The sequence below is a fragment of the Mizuhopecten yessoensis genome, unplaced genomic scaffold (genome assembly GCF_002113885.1).
Source record: "Mizuhopecten yessoensis strain PY_sf001 unplaced genomic scaffold, ASM211388v2 scaffold715993, whole genome shotgun sequence".
In the NCBI taxonomy this organism is placed as follows: domain Eukaryota; kingdom Metazoa; phylum Mollusca; class Bivalvia; order Pectinida; family Pectinidae; genus Mizuhopecten; species Mizuhopecten yessoensis.
Window position 1 is genome coordinate 57,739 of NW_018479894.1, and position 18,530 is coordinate 76,268.

The window sequence follows — 18,530 nt, forward strand, 5'->3', positions numbered from 1 at the left end:
ATATTACTGCATGTCCCTCCGTATGACTATAGTGTAACTCATTAACCTCTAACATATTACTGCATGTCTCTCTGTATGCCGATAGCGTAACTCATACACCTCTAACATATTACTGCATGTCTCTCTGTATGCCGATAGCGTAACTCATACACCTCTAACATATTACTGCATGTCTCTCCGTATGACTATAGAGTAACTCATTCACCTCTAACATATTACTGCATGCCTCTCCGTATGCCTATAGCGTAACTCATTCACCTCTACATATTACTGCATGTCTCTCCGTATGCCTATAGTGTAACTCATTCACCTTTAACATCTATCTGCACTTTATTTTCAATTTCTTTTCCTTCAAATTAGAACTTTGTAATCCCATCAGCATACTATGGGAATCGTAATGTATATTTTTTTAATCATTTCCTGAACATATTCCAGAACATTGAAATGCAAATTTGTTTTCCTACCCCTAGAACTTACAATGGGGTATTGTCATGTGTAATACACTTCTTGCGACACTACCACTTGCGTCCTGTCACTTTCCCGATAAACCCCAACAAACGCTGGCCCTTGTTAACCTGTTTTGGTAGTAGAATTGTGCTGACACAGAACTACTAAATCTGTCCATTCACAATCATAAAATACTATAAGACCTTTTACTTGTATCATACATTTAATTGCAATATAATTTTACAATAACTATCTGTCCGGTATTGTAGACTTAATTTATTCTATGAGAACAACATTCTCACACCATCAAATTTTGTAACAATCCCTAAACAATACATTACAGAGAACAAATAACAAAACCTAAATATGGAATAATTAGGATCAATGACTAGCTTAGAGCTGACTGCCAGCATGCTTTACAGAATTATACACATGGTTTAGTAACGTTTACAACTTCCTACACAATTATACTGCCAAAAAAATCTGAGAAAACAGTCCTCTGTGTGGCAGTAGAAAAATGAACAGGTCCAGCGATGCAAATAGTTTAGCACGTTTCCAGCCACAGGTTTCTGACAAACGACAGGGACGAAGTGGTTCAGTGGCATCTGTCTCCTAAACATTCCGATCCCTCGGGTCATGTTGGAATGAAGTTAAACACATCACTATGTTCGTCCCATAGTGTATTCAAGAATGGATTTACCTGGGAAAATGAAGCAAAACAGAAAGTTCTGAGATGGACATCACGCCGTCTAACAATCTTGGAAGAGTAATCGCCAATGGCCATTTCCGCAAGCAAGATTTTATATGATGCATTTAGTAAAACATTTATCAACATGTGAAGTATAAGTGCTAAGCTTGAATGGTGCAATGTAAATGTTTACCTTGTGTTACATAGAAGTCAGAAGGCTACCAAATGCAATGAGGGACTGACTTGGATGGTACATGCTTACCTTGCGTTACATAGGAGATGGAGTTAGGAGGCTACCAAATGCAATCGGATGAGGGACTGACCTGCAACATAATCAGATGTATACTGCTATTAAAATGAATCCCACTCATTTTGACTGTGACTTGTTTGTACACATTCAAATCCTAGATCAATATATCAGTCATATCTTAATTAAGTGTCCATGATGAATATTCAACGAAATATTTACTATTTCTTTGAGTGATAGGAGATAATTATAAGAAGTGTGCTGAAGAAGGTTCTGGCTTTTCGTAAAATCTTTATTATTTTGCTCAAATTCAGTGTTCAAGAAATATTGTGTTCTTACTTTGGGGTTGCAGGCACCGTATATCTCCTAGGTGACGGTGTGTCTCCAACCGTTCCTACAACAAAAACCTCCTACAATCACATTTCCTTAACAGAATCAAGATACCTAGCTATGTCCTGTACATGTGATGCTAATCATCAAGAGATCTCTAGATGGCCTGTATTGGGTACACACAAGGAGATCCTTAATGGCTGCTGGTATTGCTAACTTGAATATAGAAATTTCTTGGGACTGAATAAAATGGCTCACCTAAACCTAAACTCAAGGAAGGAATTCACATTCACCCATTTGTCAACCCTTGACGGGAAGTCATACTCATCTATACGTCTACTTGCACCTTCAGAAGAAATATCTCGAACGTAATGACTATAAGATGTTAACCTTACAGAGTATACACGTGGTCCGGTCTTACAGTAGATGGAGGTTGGAAAGAGGCCGGTCACCTCTGTCCATAAACGGAAACTACAACTTTAAGACACCAAAGTATTCCCAAAGAGGATTATCGTCAGTGAAATTCAGCATAAAATGACGCTTCTTGGAGAAATCTGAAAGGAAACCAACAGTCCGAATACAGAAAACATGTTATCGCAGTGACATCAAGTATGAAGAGTCTCAGCTGGCTGAAATGATAGAAGTTCAAATTGCAATGAGAAGATGGAACTTAAACATTCTTGGTATCAGCGAGGTGAGATAGTTCTTGGCGGGCTGCAGACAAGAGGAGAAATATTGAATTTAAGGGGCAAAAAAAACATCATAAAAGAGTTGCCTAGGATACACCTTGGTAAAATGGAATCTTTTAAGTGATAAGAGCAGGACTCGTCACCCGCTAGGCAAAACCGACTCATCCAGATATGTATTCTGACCAATTATGTGGATGATGAACAGAAGGACAATTCATAGGATCAAATTAGAAAATTCATCCAGGAAACACCACGACATGATTGTCATCATGAGTGATTCAAAAACTGAATGAAAAGGCAGCAAATGTAACGTCACTGTACCCAAATCAGGACACTTTTTAGATAAATGTCAATGATCTTTATACAATACTTTTTCCATAAATAGATACTATCCACTTTTCATTTCTATTACCATTTGATATTTCGGGCGCATGGTTCTATGAAAAGAATGCGAAATACCATCAGAGTTACGTAGGCCCTTGAACCCACGTTATTGTACCCTGAAAAGGCCACTTACGGTATTTTGACGAATATTTGGGGATAAACAATCAGTATCGGCAGAAAACATGCATAGTTGAAATATTTTAGAGTCAACAAGGGTTCTGATTAAATTTCTTTTCCAAACTAGCATTAGTTTTGATAAAATATACTTTTGAAAATGATACCCAAATAAATAGCGTCGCACGGCATGTAAATCAGGAAAGTTTTGTTTTGGTAATTATTCTTACCTTTAAATTGTCCATGTAACAATAATCACCAGCCAAAAAGCTCAAAACAGTTTAATTGTCGTGAAAAGTATTATCAAATGAAAACTGTATACATAAAAGTACTTCTTTGCATTGAATGACAGTTGATTGGGCCGTTTTACCACAAGTGTCCCGATTTGGGTAGCTGTCCTGATTTGGGTAGCTGTCCTGATTTGTCCTGATTTGGGTAGCTGTCCTGATTTGGGTAGCTGTCCTGATTTGTCCTGATTTGGGTAGCTGTCCTGATTTGAGTAGCTGTCCTGATTTGGGTAGCTGTCCCAATTTGGGTAGCTGTCCTGATTTGTCCTGATTTGGGTAGCTGTCCTGATCTGGGTAGCTGTCCTGATTTGTCCTGATTTGGGTAGCTGTCCTGATTTGGGTAGCTGTCCTGATTTGTCCTGATTTGGGTAGCTGTCCTGATTTGGCCTGATTTGGGTAGCTGTCCTGATTTGGGTAGCTGGTACAGTGACAGTAGGATTGGAGAATGCTATGTCCAAGAGTGTAATGAACAAGAGGTCCATTGGACCTGTATCGCTCACCTGGTTTTTATATTTAAGTCATTACAACTGAATGCATTAGTACATCTTTGTATGAAATTTCCTCAAATCCAGACAAGATCTATGTTCTAACCCAACTGGGACCACAATATCTGACTTTCAACTAATCAGGGGCCTCCATTGAGTTGCCATGTTAACAGATTTTGAAATAAGTAATATGTCATATTACAGGGTGTAATTAGACAATACTTGAATTTTCATTCAACTATAAGCTTTTATAAAACTAGAAACCAATTTTAACAATTTATAAAAACTACACCACAGAATATGATAATCTAGCTGTACCATTTCTTAGGACCGCAGGGGTCAAATCAACCTCATTCAATTAAGAAATGTTTGCAGGCAATTAGGGGATATTAGCGTCTTAAAGCAAAATATTAGGTCTTCCTAGCCCCAGAGGTCGAACCAGTCTCATTTATTAAGGAAATGATTGCCCTCCCCCAATGAAGTTTCAGAGCAAATTTGGTTGAAATCTAAGAGATGCGTTTTAAAGCAAATAATATAATATAATAGTACTGGACGCAGGCATATGCCTATATATCCAGATCCTGTGTATCGTCAGACTCTAAGCTGACACCCCGACAGTTAATAAGTTCATTATTATCAATTTCATGGGTTACCATCATGGGCCCCACCCCCTGGCCTCAGGGGTTGAACCAAACTCATTCATTTAAGAAATGATTGCCCTTCCCTAGTGATGCTTCAGACTTGATTTGGTTGAAATCCTCAGTGGCGTTAAGCAGGAGATACGTTTTAAAGCAAATTTATCTAAGTTCCTCTTCAGGGCCCAGCCACCCTGGCCTTAGGGGTCAAACCAACCTCATTTATTTAAGAAATGATTGCCCTCCCCTAGTGATGCTTCAGACTGAATTTGGTTGAAATCCTCAGTGGCGTTTAGGAGGAGGTGCGTTTTAAAGCAAATATAGCTAAGTTCCCCTTCATGGCCCCGCCCCGCCCCCCTGGCCTCAGGGGTCAAACCAACCTCATTAATTTATTTAAGAAATGATTGCCCATCCCTACTGATGTTTCAGACTAAATTTGGTTGAAATCCTCTCTGGTGTTTAGGAGGAGATGCGTTTTAGAGCAAATTTAGCTAAGTTCCCCTTCAGGACACCGCCCCCCTGGCCTCAGGGGTCGAACCAACCTCATTAATTTATTTAAGAAATCATTGCCCATCCCTACTGATGCTTCAGACTAAATTTGGTTGAAATCCTCTCTGGTGTTTAGGAGGAGATGCATTTTAAAGCAAATTTAGCTAAGTTCCCCTTCAGGGCACCACCACCCTGGCCTCAGGGGTCGAACCAACCTCATTAATTTATTTAAGAAATGATTGCCCATCCCTACTGATGCTTCAGACTAAATTTGGTTGAAATCCTCTCTGGTGTTTAGGAGGAGATGCATTTTAAAGCAAATTTAGCTAAGTTCCCCTTCAGGGCACCACCACCCTGGCCTCAGGGGTCGAACCAACCTCATTTATTTAAGAAATGATTGCCCTCCCCTAGTGATGCTTCAGACTAAATTTGGTTGAAATCCTCACTGGCGTTAAGTAGGAGATGCATTTTAAAGCAAATTTAGCTAAGTTCCTCTTCAGGGCCCCGCCCCCCTGGCCTTAGGGGTCAAACCAACCTCATTTATTTAAGAAATGATTGCCCTCCCCTAGTGAAGCTTCAGACTAAATTTGGTTGAAATCCTCTTTGGCGTTTAGGAGGAGATAGGTTTTAAAGAAAAAGTTGATGACTTGAAAATTGGTCAAGGTCATTCATTTGAACAAACTTGGTAGCCCTTCATCCCAGCATGCTCCTGGCCAAATATCATCACCCTAGGCCTTTTGATTATTGAGAAGAAGTTGTTTAAAGTAAAATATTGACGCTGGGAGATGGACGGACGACGGACGACGCACCATGGCATAAGCTCACTTGGCCTTCTGGCCAGGTGAGCTAAAAAACAAAGACAATATGTCACATTGGGACGCAAGACAATAATTCACGAAATAAAATGACATGGTTGGTTTGAAAGACTCAGATAAAGATGTTCAACATAGAATTAAGAACATATTTTAAGCAATTCAGACTAACACAGATGAACCAGATGAGATTGAGTGATTCGAGCACATCACGAAACTACAGAGTAAATGTTAGGGGGAAAAAGAAAAGGAAGCAATGTTAATGGCTAAGCAAAGAAACATGGACAAATACAGAAAAATAAAGTAGAAACACGTAAGATGAAGAAGGCAAAAGAAAGGATTAACTCAGAGAACTAGAATCCAAGGATACTAAAGGAAAGAAAACGGCAAGAGCTGATAAACAAAATCTAATGGTTAATATGCCAAACAAAGCAGAAAGAACTGCTTGCGAAAACCAAATTAGTCATCAAGGAAAATCTAAGGAAAATTGAGGTGGTTCAAAAGATAAAGCTGGAAATCCTACGGAAGATGTTGGGAACAATTCTTAAACGTTCTGAATGTAGATTCAGAAGAAAATGTGGTATTATCATCAGGCTGTAATCTGGTGAACTTGAAGAGATAGGCACTTCTGCAATTATCAGCTATAAGATAAGGAAAAAAAACTCCGCCACAAAAAAAGTCCAAGATTGGTAACATCAACGCCGAAGAGATGAAAGAAAGTGTGAATGACGTTAACATCCTAGCTTCAAGGAATCTTTAATATTCTAGAAACAGCAATTTCCAGATGGCTAGAAAATAACGCTTATAGTGAACATTTTACTTGACTATCTGCGACAATAGCCGTGGCATATCGCTCCCTTCTGTACTATCCAAAGTTTTCTGCAGAATCATCATAGACAGAATCAGAAATAGAGTAGACAACAAATTAAGGAAATTTAAGGAACCTGGGTTTACAAGGGGCATGTGACCATCAGAACAGCTTTGATTGTTGTGGAATACTTTAGAGCAGTGCAGCTTCAGAAAGGCTTCAGCATGGTCAGAACAAGGCCATCTTGTTCATAGTAATCAAAGTCTCAGTCATGCAACAATAATCGCCACACCACAGGACTAAGACGAAAATTTACAACAAAACTTGAGGACCTAGATTTTTCAAGACGAAGTCAACAGCGTGGACACTGTTTAAAAGGAAAGACACCAACTGGGATGGAGTTCATAGAAATGTGTAGAGCCAGCAACTTGGTATTTGTTGCTATGTTGAGGCCTTGTTCTGACCATGCTGAAGCCTTTCTGAAGCTGCACTGCTCTAAAGTATTCCACAACAATCAGTGTAAAGGAATGGATGTATGCAGTTACTAGGTGGCTCATTCATCACATATGGGTTGAACTTGATAAGTGAGCGAGTTAACATCCACCTGACATCCATCTGAGAGGAGTTACTTAAGTCCATATTAGTGGGTAGTTCACTTATGTGCCCATCTGAGGGGACAGTTCACACTTACCTATACGCCCACCTGAGGGGACAGTTCAAACTTACCTATACACCCACCTGAGGGAGGGAACAGTTCACACTTACCTATACGCCCACCTGAGGGGACAGTTCACACTTACCTATACGCCCACCTGAGGGAGGGGTTCGCACTGACACTCTGGAAACAGTGGATCCAAAATTTGTATAAGCATTCTGCAAATAAAGTGTTGTAATTAATTATCTACAGGATCTATACACTATATACATCTATACAGAGAAATTATTTTGTAATTTGTCAAATGGAATACTGCAAAAATCAGGTTGGTAAACATTTGATAAATCCGAGACAAAATGGTGTCAAACTTGTCTATCATACTAACAAGAAAGCGACCACGACTGACAAAGCACTCATAGGCATGGCTAAGACAATAATGTTGGCGGCACAAAGATCTAATTTATGAATGTACATGCAGCTCGCAGTTCCTGCTGATTCCTATATTCCTAAGAATTCTCTTATAGGAACTTGCAGGAAACAAAGAATCAAATAGTACAGAAATTTACAAGAATCCTAGGAAGTTCTGTTATAACGTACATGATTCCTAGAGTATTACAGTGATAATACTGGTAGAAACTTACATGACTGTTAATGGTTCTATATATTAATACTTTATACTCACAGCACTCCTGGGGAGTCCTATAAATGATGCCTGGGACACGGCCTGGGAGAGCTGGGTCTGTGAGAGCTGGGTCTGTGACTGGCTTCTAATGATGGGAAGGTAAAATTTAACAAAGTGATGAATATGCATCACTCCAACATCATGACCCTGGCATTAGGTGTATTACTGTTGTGTATGGCTACCAAGTGTCTATACTTTAGTGCACTTTTATAGGGTCCTCTGAATCATTTTTGTCAAATCAAAACAGTTGTACTTCATTCCATAGTTCAACTGAAAATTAATCTGGCTGTTGATCTTCCACATTCTTTTACATCCAGATCTCATATTTACCATAGTTACCATAAACTATTAGATCCAGATCTCATATTTACCATCGTTACCATAAAATATTCCATCCAGATCTCATATTTACCATAGTTACCTTAAACTATTACATCAAGAACTCATATTTACCATAGTTACCATAACCTATTAGATCCAGATCTCATATTTACCATAGTTACCTTAAACTATTACATCAAGAACTCATATTTACCATAGTTACCATAAACTATTAGATCCAGATCTCATATTTACCATCGTTACCATAAACTTTTACATCCAGATCTCATATTTACCATAGTTACCTTAAACTATTACATCAAGAACTCATATTTACCATAGTTACCATAAACTATTAGATCCAGATCTCATATTTACCATCGTTACCATAAAATATTCCATCCAGATCTCATATTTACCATAGTTACCATAGTTACCATAAACGATTACATGCTCTACAACATGTAGATAGCACAAGTTTCAGCAGGTATATACCTACCATAAACTATTACATCCAGATCTCTTATTTACCATCGTTACCATAAACTATTACATCCAGATCGCATATTTACCATCGTTACCATAAACTATTTCATCCAGATCTCATATTTACCATCGTTACCATAAACTTTTACATCCAGATCTCATATTTACCATAGTCACCATAGTTACCATAAACTATTACATGCTCTACAACATGTAGATAGCACAAGTTTCAGCAGGTATATACCTACCATAAACTATTACATCCAGATCTCTTATTTACCATAGTTACCATAAACTATTACATCCGGATCTCATATTTACCATCGTTACCATAAAATATTCCATCCAGATCTCATATTTACCATAGTTACCTTAAACTATTACATCAAGAACTCATATTTACCATAGTTACCATAAACTATTACATCAAGAACTCATATTTACCATAGTTACCATAAACTATTACATCAAGATCTCATATTTACCATCGTTACCATAAACGATTACATCCAAATCTCATATTTACCATAGTTACCATAAACTATTACATCAAGAACTCATATTTACCATAGTTACCATAAACTATTACATCCAGATCTCATATTTACCATAGTTACCATAGTTACCATAAACTATTACATGCTCTACAACATGTAGATAGCACAAGTTTCAGCAGGTATATACCAAAGAGGACCCATGAAGGGGGACCCTATTAAAAACTACTACTGTGTATGTCCTGCGGTGAAGTGGACATCTGGCATACATGTCCATGTGGCATCCACACACCTTGGCCATTATACATATTTAGCAAACAATTAAACCTTCCAGCAAACTACTAGTAAATTCAAAGTAGCTGTATTATATGGGACATACAATCTTCCCAATACTTCCAATAGAATAACTGATCAAATCAATGGATTACAAACAGAACTGCATGGACAGGGCATCTCAAGGTTCTGAAGTCATGAGAAAGTCAAGACAACACTATTAAGCTTCACCTACAATTGGGCTCAAAATTTACAGCAGACTCTCTTGGAACGAATGCAGAGCCAGCTTCTAAATTACGCAAAAATAGTCATACTAGATATTTTTTCAAGTATATGTCACTAATTTTATAGTGATGAAAGGATGGAGCAGTCGCACCAGGATAGAGCTAGTTATAATGGAGGGCCAGAGCATTAATTAGATCAAAAATAGTAACACCCAAGTATAAACTTGGCTCTGGATAAAATTCCATTGTTCTTTCACAGTCTTTAAAGCAAGGGAATGACATACACTGATCCTGTTTTTGAGGACAAAGATGGTGTCCAGAATTCTATTACAGTTTTCTTAAAAAACAATGTCCATTTTTAAGTAATACTTCTGGTGCAGTTAATTATCAAAAAGAACTTGATTGTGTTAATCTGTGTTACATTACCTGCCTGAGCTGATCATCTGTGGTGAAGAGGATGGGGAACCTAGAGAAAACAAGACTATTATAGCAATTCACAGTCCTGTAACCTAGTGGTGACTATACAAGTAAACCACCAACAATATAGTAAAGGTAATGTAGAACCTAGTGAAATCCAGTTGTAATAGTGAAAGAATATGCAACAAAATAAAACTTTACTAATTCTCTCCAAATTTTACATGGTAGCAAGTCTCCAATGTCCGAAGTACCCAAAAATAATTCCTATTTCTTCTATTACAAGTCCCCATTTCACATTCATTTTGAAGACTTTCTATAAATTTTACACAAACTTGTCTAAGTACAGTTAGCTGACACTCAAATTCACAGGAAACCTACTTCTGTAGACAGGTGATGAGTTCCCACTGCGACGTCCATGTGATCTGAAATATTCATACAACCTGTAAGTGTACACTTAAGAGAAGATTCCCTTTAAATAAATGACAATAATGATAGGTTTCACAAACTAGCATGTTGTTAACACAGGGACTTCATGAGATATGATGTGGGCTGATATAAGGTACATGTATATAACTAGGAACCCTTTATACTTACACAAATCTATATAACCACGAACCCTTTATACTTACACAAATCTATATAACGACGAACCCTTTATACTTACACAAATCTATATACCTACGACCCCTATATACTTACACAAATCTATGTAACCACGAACCCTATATACTTACACAAATCTACATAACCACGAACCCTATATACTTACACAAATCTATATAACTATGAACCCTTTATACTTAAACAAATCTATATAACCACGAACCCTTTATACTTACACAAATCTATATAACCACGAACCCTATATACTTACACAAATCTATATAACTATGAACCCTATATACTTTCACAAATCTATATAACTATGAACCCTATATACTTACACAAATCTATATAACTAGGAATCCTATATACTTTCACAAATCTATATAACTAGGAACCCTTTACACTTACACAAATCTATATAACCACGAACCCTATATACTTGCACAAATCTATATACCTACGACCCCTATATACTTACACAAATCTATATAACTATGAACCCTATATACTTACACAAATCTATATAACTATGAACCCTATATACTTACACAAATCTATATAACTATGAACCCTATATACTTACACAAATCTATATAACTATGAACCCTATATACTTACACAAATCTATATAACTATGAACCCTATATACTTACACAAATCTATATAACTATGAACCCTATATACTTACACAAATCTATATAACTATGAACCCTATATACTTACACAAATCTATATAACTATGAACCCTATATACTTACACAAATCTATATAACTATGAACCCTATATACTTACACAAATCTATATAACTATGAACCCTATATACTTACACAAATCTATATAACTATGAACCCTATATACTTACACAAATCTATATAACTATGAACCCTATATACTTACACAAATCTATATAACTATGAACCCTATATACTTACACAAATCTATATAACTATGAACCCTATATACTTACACAAATCTATATACCTACGAACCCTATATACTTACACAAATCTATATAACTATGAACCCTATATACTTACACAAATCTATATACCTACGAACCCTATATACTTACACAAATCTATATAACTATGAACCCTATATACTTACACAAATCTATATACCTACGAACCCTATATACTTACACAAATCTATATAACTATGAACCCTATATACTTACACAAATCTATATACCTACGAGCCCTATATACTTACACAAATCTATATAACTATGAACCCTATATACTTACACAAATCTATATACCTACGAACCCTATATACTTACACAAATCTATATACCTACAAACCCTATATACTTACACAAATCTATATACCTATAAGCCCTGTGTACTTACACAAATCTATATACCTACAAACCCTATGTACTTACACAAATCTATATACCTACGGGCCCTATATACTTACACAAAACTATATAACTATGAACCCTATATACTTACACAAATCTATATACCTATGAACCCTATATACTTACACAAATCTATATAACTATGAACCCTATATACTTACACAAATCATTATAACCATGAACCCTATATACTTTCACAAATCTATATACCTACAAACCCTATATACTTACACAAATCTATATACCTACAACCCCTATATACTTACACAAATCTATATACCTACGATCCCTATACTTACACAAATCTATATAACTACAAACCCTATATACTTACACAAATCTATATACCTACGATCCTTATATACTTACACAAATCTATATACCTACAAGCCCTATATACTTACACAAATCTATATACCTATGAACCCTAAATACTTACAAAAATCTATATACCTACAAACCCTATATACTTACACAATTATGCGCCAGAGGTAATTTCACCTTAGCTAAATCAGTAGAGTGGTGGACTGGGAAGCTGGGAGGTTACAGGTATATAATACACTACTCTCTTTCCTGTTACAAATGGTGCCACGACCAGGATTGTTGTGGTGGGTGGAGGGAGCAGTGTGGCACAATATATTTATATATAGAATAGGATTACAGATGCCTTCTAGCTTCATGCTGAATGATAAGCTAGGATTCCATACTGGTACATATGATGAATAAAACACGATACTGGAGTAATTAATTGATAAACCTAAACTTGTTGTTATAATCATGAATGTAAAGTGTACGCACCTGTTAGTTGTACTGGCTATGTGTCTCTGTCAATAGAAACAGCAGTTTAACATTCAGATATGCAATGTATATTGTGTATCACATCATTTTACTTAAAATTCAGTTATTGAATAATATGGCAAACATTACTGATGTGGCATGGTATTGTAAAGCATAGTGAAATGAACTGGGGTCAAATTGCCATTGTGGAAATTTATATAAACCACCCAGAGTCAGAGATGAAGCCAAACTATCTGATTTCATTTCTAATATTTTGTTTACACTAATTCTTATTTAGTTTACTTCAATGTTTTGCTCTATATATGTCAATAACAAAACTTATATCTGGGATTAGAACTTTTGGGAAGGTCAGTGAAGTTTTTACTTTACCAGTGAAAACAATCTGTATAACCATTTTGTTTTCGTACTGTTTTTTTTTTCATCAAATATTTTTAGTTTAGTTTAGTTTGGGTAAAGAATTATGTGATGTGAAAGTGGGGTTAACTTTACTAACGATTAAAGTGAAGCACACACACACACACACACACACACACACACACATGTATAACAGAAGAAATTTAAAATCTATTTTGATAGATTTGATGTCAAAAAGTCACCCAATTAGTAAAACATTTGGTTAAATAAAATTGTTGTAATAGTCATACACCTAAAGAATGCACAGGCCAAAATACTGAATATAGGAATAGGCCAATGGTTCTTAGTAGAGGTTATTCAAAATGATTAAAGTTGAATAATCTGTGTTCTCAACTCTGCTCTGTGTTCTTCACTCCATGATAACATTTTAGTCACCAAGAACATGAACTGACTGACATACAGTTTGATCAATAAGGGTACATGTACTATAAATTTGCTTACACTTTCACGTTCATTCATCAATCTTTTCAAGTAGGAATTTTCTTCGCGTAGTTTGCTCATCTCCCTGTAATAATCAACAGCCAAATATACTATAAAACATGACGGTTAGCTACAAAGTGGAATACTCTGCAGATTAGATTGAACTTCAAACTAAGACTTCACTTTTGGATATTTTACATGCTTACCAAGTTTCATTAAAAGTGAATAATATTTAAGACATTTAATTATCTTGTGGAAAACTAGATTGGATGGATGGCGAGACAGAAGGAAGGACAAAGAAAGGCTCCAGATATCAAATATCCTGTTAAAATCTGATGTTTATACAATAATCATTTAAAGACTATCTGTTTGCTAAAACTCCATTGAACTTGCCTATAGAAAATATTGACTGTATGTTTATTAGATGATCGTCTCACCTGTATGTTTATTAGATGATCGCCTCACCTGTATGTTTATTAGATGATCGTCTTACCTGTATGTTTATTAGATGATTGCCTCACCTGTATGTTTATTAGATGATCGTCTCACCTGTATGTTAATTAGATGATCGTCTCACCTGTATGTTTATTAGATGATCACCTCACCTGTCTGTTTATTAGATGATCGTCTACCTGTATGTTTATTAGATGATCGTCTTACCTGTATGTTTATTAGATGATCGTCTTACCTGTATGTTTATTAGATGATCGCCTCACCTGTATGTTTATTAGATGATGGTCTCACCTGTATGTTTATTAGATGATCGTTTTACCTTTCCAGGTCATGGGTTGACTGTATGTTTATTAGATGATCGCCTCACCTGTATGTTTATTAAATGATCATCTTACCTTTCCAGGTCATGGGAGGCTCGGATAGCTCTTTGACATTTCTCCATAACATTCTGTTGTCTGTGGAGCTAGAACAAATAGCAAACCAGAGATATACCATATATACAAAGGCCATTCTGATATTGTCATTTGTTTATAACAGAATTCTGAAAATGGTTTCTTACCTTGTCCATCAAATATGAAAAAAATCTCCTCCTTTGATTGTGTTGGAAGTCCATGACCTTTAAAAGTAATGAATATCAAATTCGGTATTGTTGTCACAGTACAAGATATTCAGAGTCAAAAATTAATTAGCAATTTTAATGGAAATAGTCCTAAGCTGAGTGAGATCATGACAAATTTTTCTCATATTATGAATATATTGATCTTATTGTTAGGGTAAAATATGATTAAGAATTGTCTTCAAAAAATTCCTCATAATTTTCTAAAATAGTAAATTTACAAACCTGAATGATTTTTCTGAATTCCTTTTTAAGTAAATCCATTGGATTAGTAAAAAACAATTCAACATCTGGTTTCATCTGAAAAATTGATAAAAATCAGGAATGTCAAATATAAAATGCACATTTTCATCATGATGTTTGTATAAAACGTCAAAGAAATAAAAAAAAACCCCAAATATTATGATATATAATTTGTCAACAATTCTTGCCTTATTGATCAAAACATTGTGTTGTCTTGACTGTCCAGACATTGTGTTGTCTCACCTGTCCAGACATTGTGTTGTCTTACTTGTCCAGACATTGTGTTGTCTTACCTGTCCAGTCATTGTGTTGTCTTACCTGTCCAATCATTGTATTGTCTTACATGTCCAGACATTGTGTTGTCTTACATGTCCAGTCATTGTGTTGTCTTACCTATCAAAACATTGTGTCATCTAACCTTCCCAATCATTGTGTTGTCTTACCTGTCCAGACATTGTGTTGTCCTAATTGTCCAGACATTGTGTTGTCTTACTTGTCCAGACATTGCGTTGTCTTACTTGTCCAAACATTGTGTTGTCTTACCTGTCAAGTCATTGTGTTGTCTTACCTGTCCTAACATTGTGTTGTCTTACCTCTCCAGACATTGTATTGTCTTACATGTCCACTCATTGTGTTGTCTTACCTGTCCAGACATTGTGTTGTCCTAATTGTCCAGACATTGTGTGGTCTTAATTGTCCAGACATTATTGTGTTGTATTACCTGTTCCGACATTATGTTATCTTTCCCGTCCAGACATTTTGATGTCTTACCTGCCCAGAAATTGCGTTGTCTTTCCTGTCCAGACATTTTTTTGTCTTACTTGTCCCGACATTGTGTTGTCTTGCCTCTCCAGAGATTGTATTGTCTTACCTGTCCGGACATTGTGTTGTCTTTCCTGTTCAGACATTATGTTATCTTTCCCGTCCAGACATTTTGATGTCTTACCTGCATAGAGATTGTGTTGTCTTACTGACCAGTCATTGTGTTGTCTTACCTGTCCAGACATTGTGTTGTCTTACCTGTCCAGACATTGTGTTGTTTTACCTGTCCAGTCATTGTGTTGTCTTACCTGTCCAGTCATCGTGTTGTCTTACCTGTCCAGACATTGTGTTGTCTTACCTGTCCAGACACTGTGTTGTCTTACCTGTGCAGTCATTGTGTTGTCTTACCTGTCCAGACAGGGGAATGGTTGTACACGCAGTGCCACACATTTTACACTTTCCATTGGTGACTGAAATACAAATATCATTGACCTTTTACTGATGAGTGAAAAAAAAAGATAATCTTATCCATAATCAGTTTCATTGGTTAAGCCGAGTACTTCAAAACATTCTAAAATAAATATGTGATTCCCTATGTTTTTCTCAAATATTGTCTGTAGATTGCTACTATAAAAAACAGTACAATAAAGATCTGGTTAACACATTGATATTAAAGAAACACTATGATAACATCAAAGAACATTTTAAGATGTATCAATATACAATACTAAATGTGGATTGATAACATTTCATTGGAACATACGGATAGGTGATTTATAGATTTTCTCAATTTAAGATGACAAGCATGATTAAAATGTTAAGATAATTAACGTTTGTATTACTTGTTAATCTTGACACTCTGTGATAATATTAACCTTGATCTATACACTTTTCACAGTATATATGGCCACAGCTTGTTAACAGGAACTTCCCTCCATCTCCTGGTTGGTGAAAACAGGTGTTGCAATGCAGCCAATCCATTGCCTAACTTTAAATAAAGATAAAAATGAATTGTGATGTGATAACTAATATTTAGATAAAGGATTACCTTTAATTTATAAACAACTGTCTGTCCCACATAATTTGTTTTTTTTTTTATTTTTCAGATTTTGAATGAAACAAATCACCAATATTCATTCATTTTTTGTGTTGACATATCTCATTACATAATTTCGTTTTGTTGATATAAATCATCCAGCATGGTTGAAAACATCCAGCTCAGTTGAAGAATCAGTGATATTCAATGTTTTTTTTTGTAACTGCCTAACGACATCATACATACATATATATATATATGATTTTTTTTGTAGTTGTGTTAATATGTTTCAAAGATGACTTGGCAGGTGTAATAGACAAATAAAATTATAAGATACAAAATCTGCATGGCATTCTGTTAATTCGTATTGATAAATAACATTAATAATTTTCTCAAAAAATAAACAATTCTATATTGCAATTAACAATTGTGGTTAGGATTTTGAAAATCAACTGCATTTCTCATTTGTTGTGAAAAAAATATTGAGATAGCAATATAAATTGGATGACCTGCAGATTTTGTACAGTGACGGTTAGTTCCAACAGCAGTACACTACTTAAGGTTAATATTACGAGTAAGAGTTAACATTTAACAATCAAGGGGAGGTAATCATTACAGAAAATAAACGTTTAAAGACGTTGTAAAGCCTCATGCATGTCATTTGCCTTGGACAGTCTGCAGGGTTAGACAACTTTTTTGTTGCTATGTTGTCCACAGAACTAGTTGAACAGATTATTAAGGCCTAGCCTACTTGTCCTTTGTCAATGTAACTTGTCCAATATTTCCTGATAAGGAAACATCGCGATCTACAGCACGAAACATCAAAAGTAATCGCACAGGAGTCTGACGTTTAATTAATATATGTATAGGAGTCTGACGTTTAAAAGATAGTATACAGGGTATTTTTTTTATATATAGACTGTTATACATATATTAATTAAACGACAGACTCCTTTGGTAATCGACTGTGTAGGGACTTAAAATAAATACTGCCATGAAAATATGGTGAAGTTTTAGGAATTTTTTGACAATTATCATGCAATAAATCTTATTTTAAGCAGTTATCTTATTTTAAGCAGTTTTCTTAGTTTTGAAAAGGAATATTCTTTTCAATAATCATATTTTTCACAAGTCCAAAGGACTAGTTAGACAAGGTGATTCACTAGTCCTTGCTGAAATCTACTAGTCCAGGACTAGCGGACTAGTGTTAGTGTCGCCCTGCCAGTAACATGGCAAATTTTGTAAATTAACGTACCTTTGTGTCATACACAGGAATCAGCGATGTCCGACTCTTGATTATAATTTCGAAGAACATTCATCAGTGTCCACTTCCTCAAGAAACACTCATCGAAAAGTCCCAACAGTCAACGTCATCGAAATTCACATGCCTCGTAGGAATGAATTAGACAAGGGCTAAAAACTAATTGGAGAACTAAGATGAAATCATCTCTTTACACATTCATAACTTTTTTTGTCACGTGACACTCTTATTTCCGGAAGTAGTACACTAGTTCGGGGTCGGGAAAGAGTCAATATTATCCGGCATGCACGTCCTAAAGCGTTCGGTCGACCTGGTCAACTCTTCGCGGGATATTTTGTACAAAAAATATTTCTGTTCAATTTATTCGGACAATTTATACTTACAAATAAAGTTCGAGGTTTTGAATACATGTGGCGAATTTAGGGAGAAGGCCGGGGCATCTCAGTCATCCTCTGAGCCGGATGCGCGTCTAACACTGATCAATATTTTATCTATTTATCGAGGACAAGATGACAACAGGCTAAAGAAATAATTGTAAAAAGTAATGAAAGGTATTTAGAATTCACTTTATGTTGTCTAATGTTAAA

General features: G+C 35.7%; 1 protein-coding gene across 3 annotated transcripts; it reads right to left on the bottom strand.

Moving 5' to 3' along the window:
• Positions 1-663: 663 nt before the first annotated feature.
• On the bottom strand, positions 664-18,166 carry LOC110441496 (RING finger protein 212B-like). Of its 3 annotated transcripts, none has more exons than XM_021484658.1 (15): positions 17,938-18,166; positions 16,522-16,630; positions 16,055-16,116; positions 14,867-14,941; positions 14,585-14,641; positions 14,421-14,488; positions 13,594-13,657; positions 12,739-12,764; positions 10,346-10,389; positions 9,977-10,016; positions 7,753-7,837; positions 7,216-7,288; positions 1,722-1,776; positions 1,398-1,458; positions 664-1,147 (listed from the first exon to the last, which is right to left on the bottom strand). In XM_021484658.1, the coding sequence occupies exons 1-14, from the start codon at positions 17,995-17,997 to the stop codon at positions 1,404-1,406; spliced, it is 873 nt and encodes a 290-aa protein (XP_021340333.1). In that variant the 5' UTR covers positions 17,998-18,166; the 3' UTR covers positions 664-1,147; positions 1,398-1,403. The 3 variants fall into 3 exon arrangements, with proteins under 3 accessions (XP_021340333.1, XP_021340334.1, XP_021340335.1); XM_021484659.1 differs by having other exon boundaries at positions 16,522-16,634; XM_021484660.1 differs by lacking the exons at positions 16,055-16,116; positions 16,522-16,630; positions 17,938-18,166 and adding an exon at positions 15,328-15,332.
• Positions 18,167-18,530: the final 364 nt, after the last annotated feature.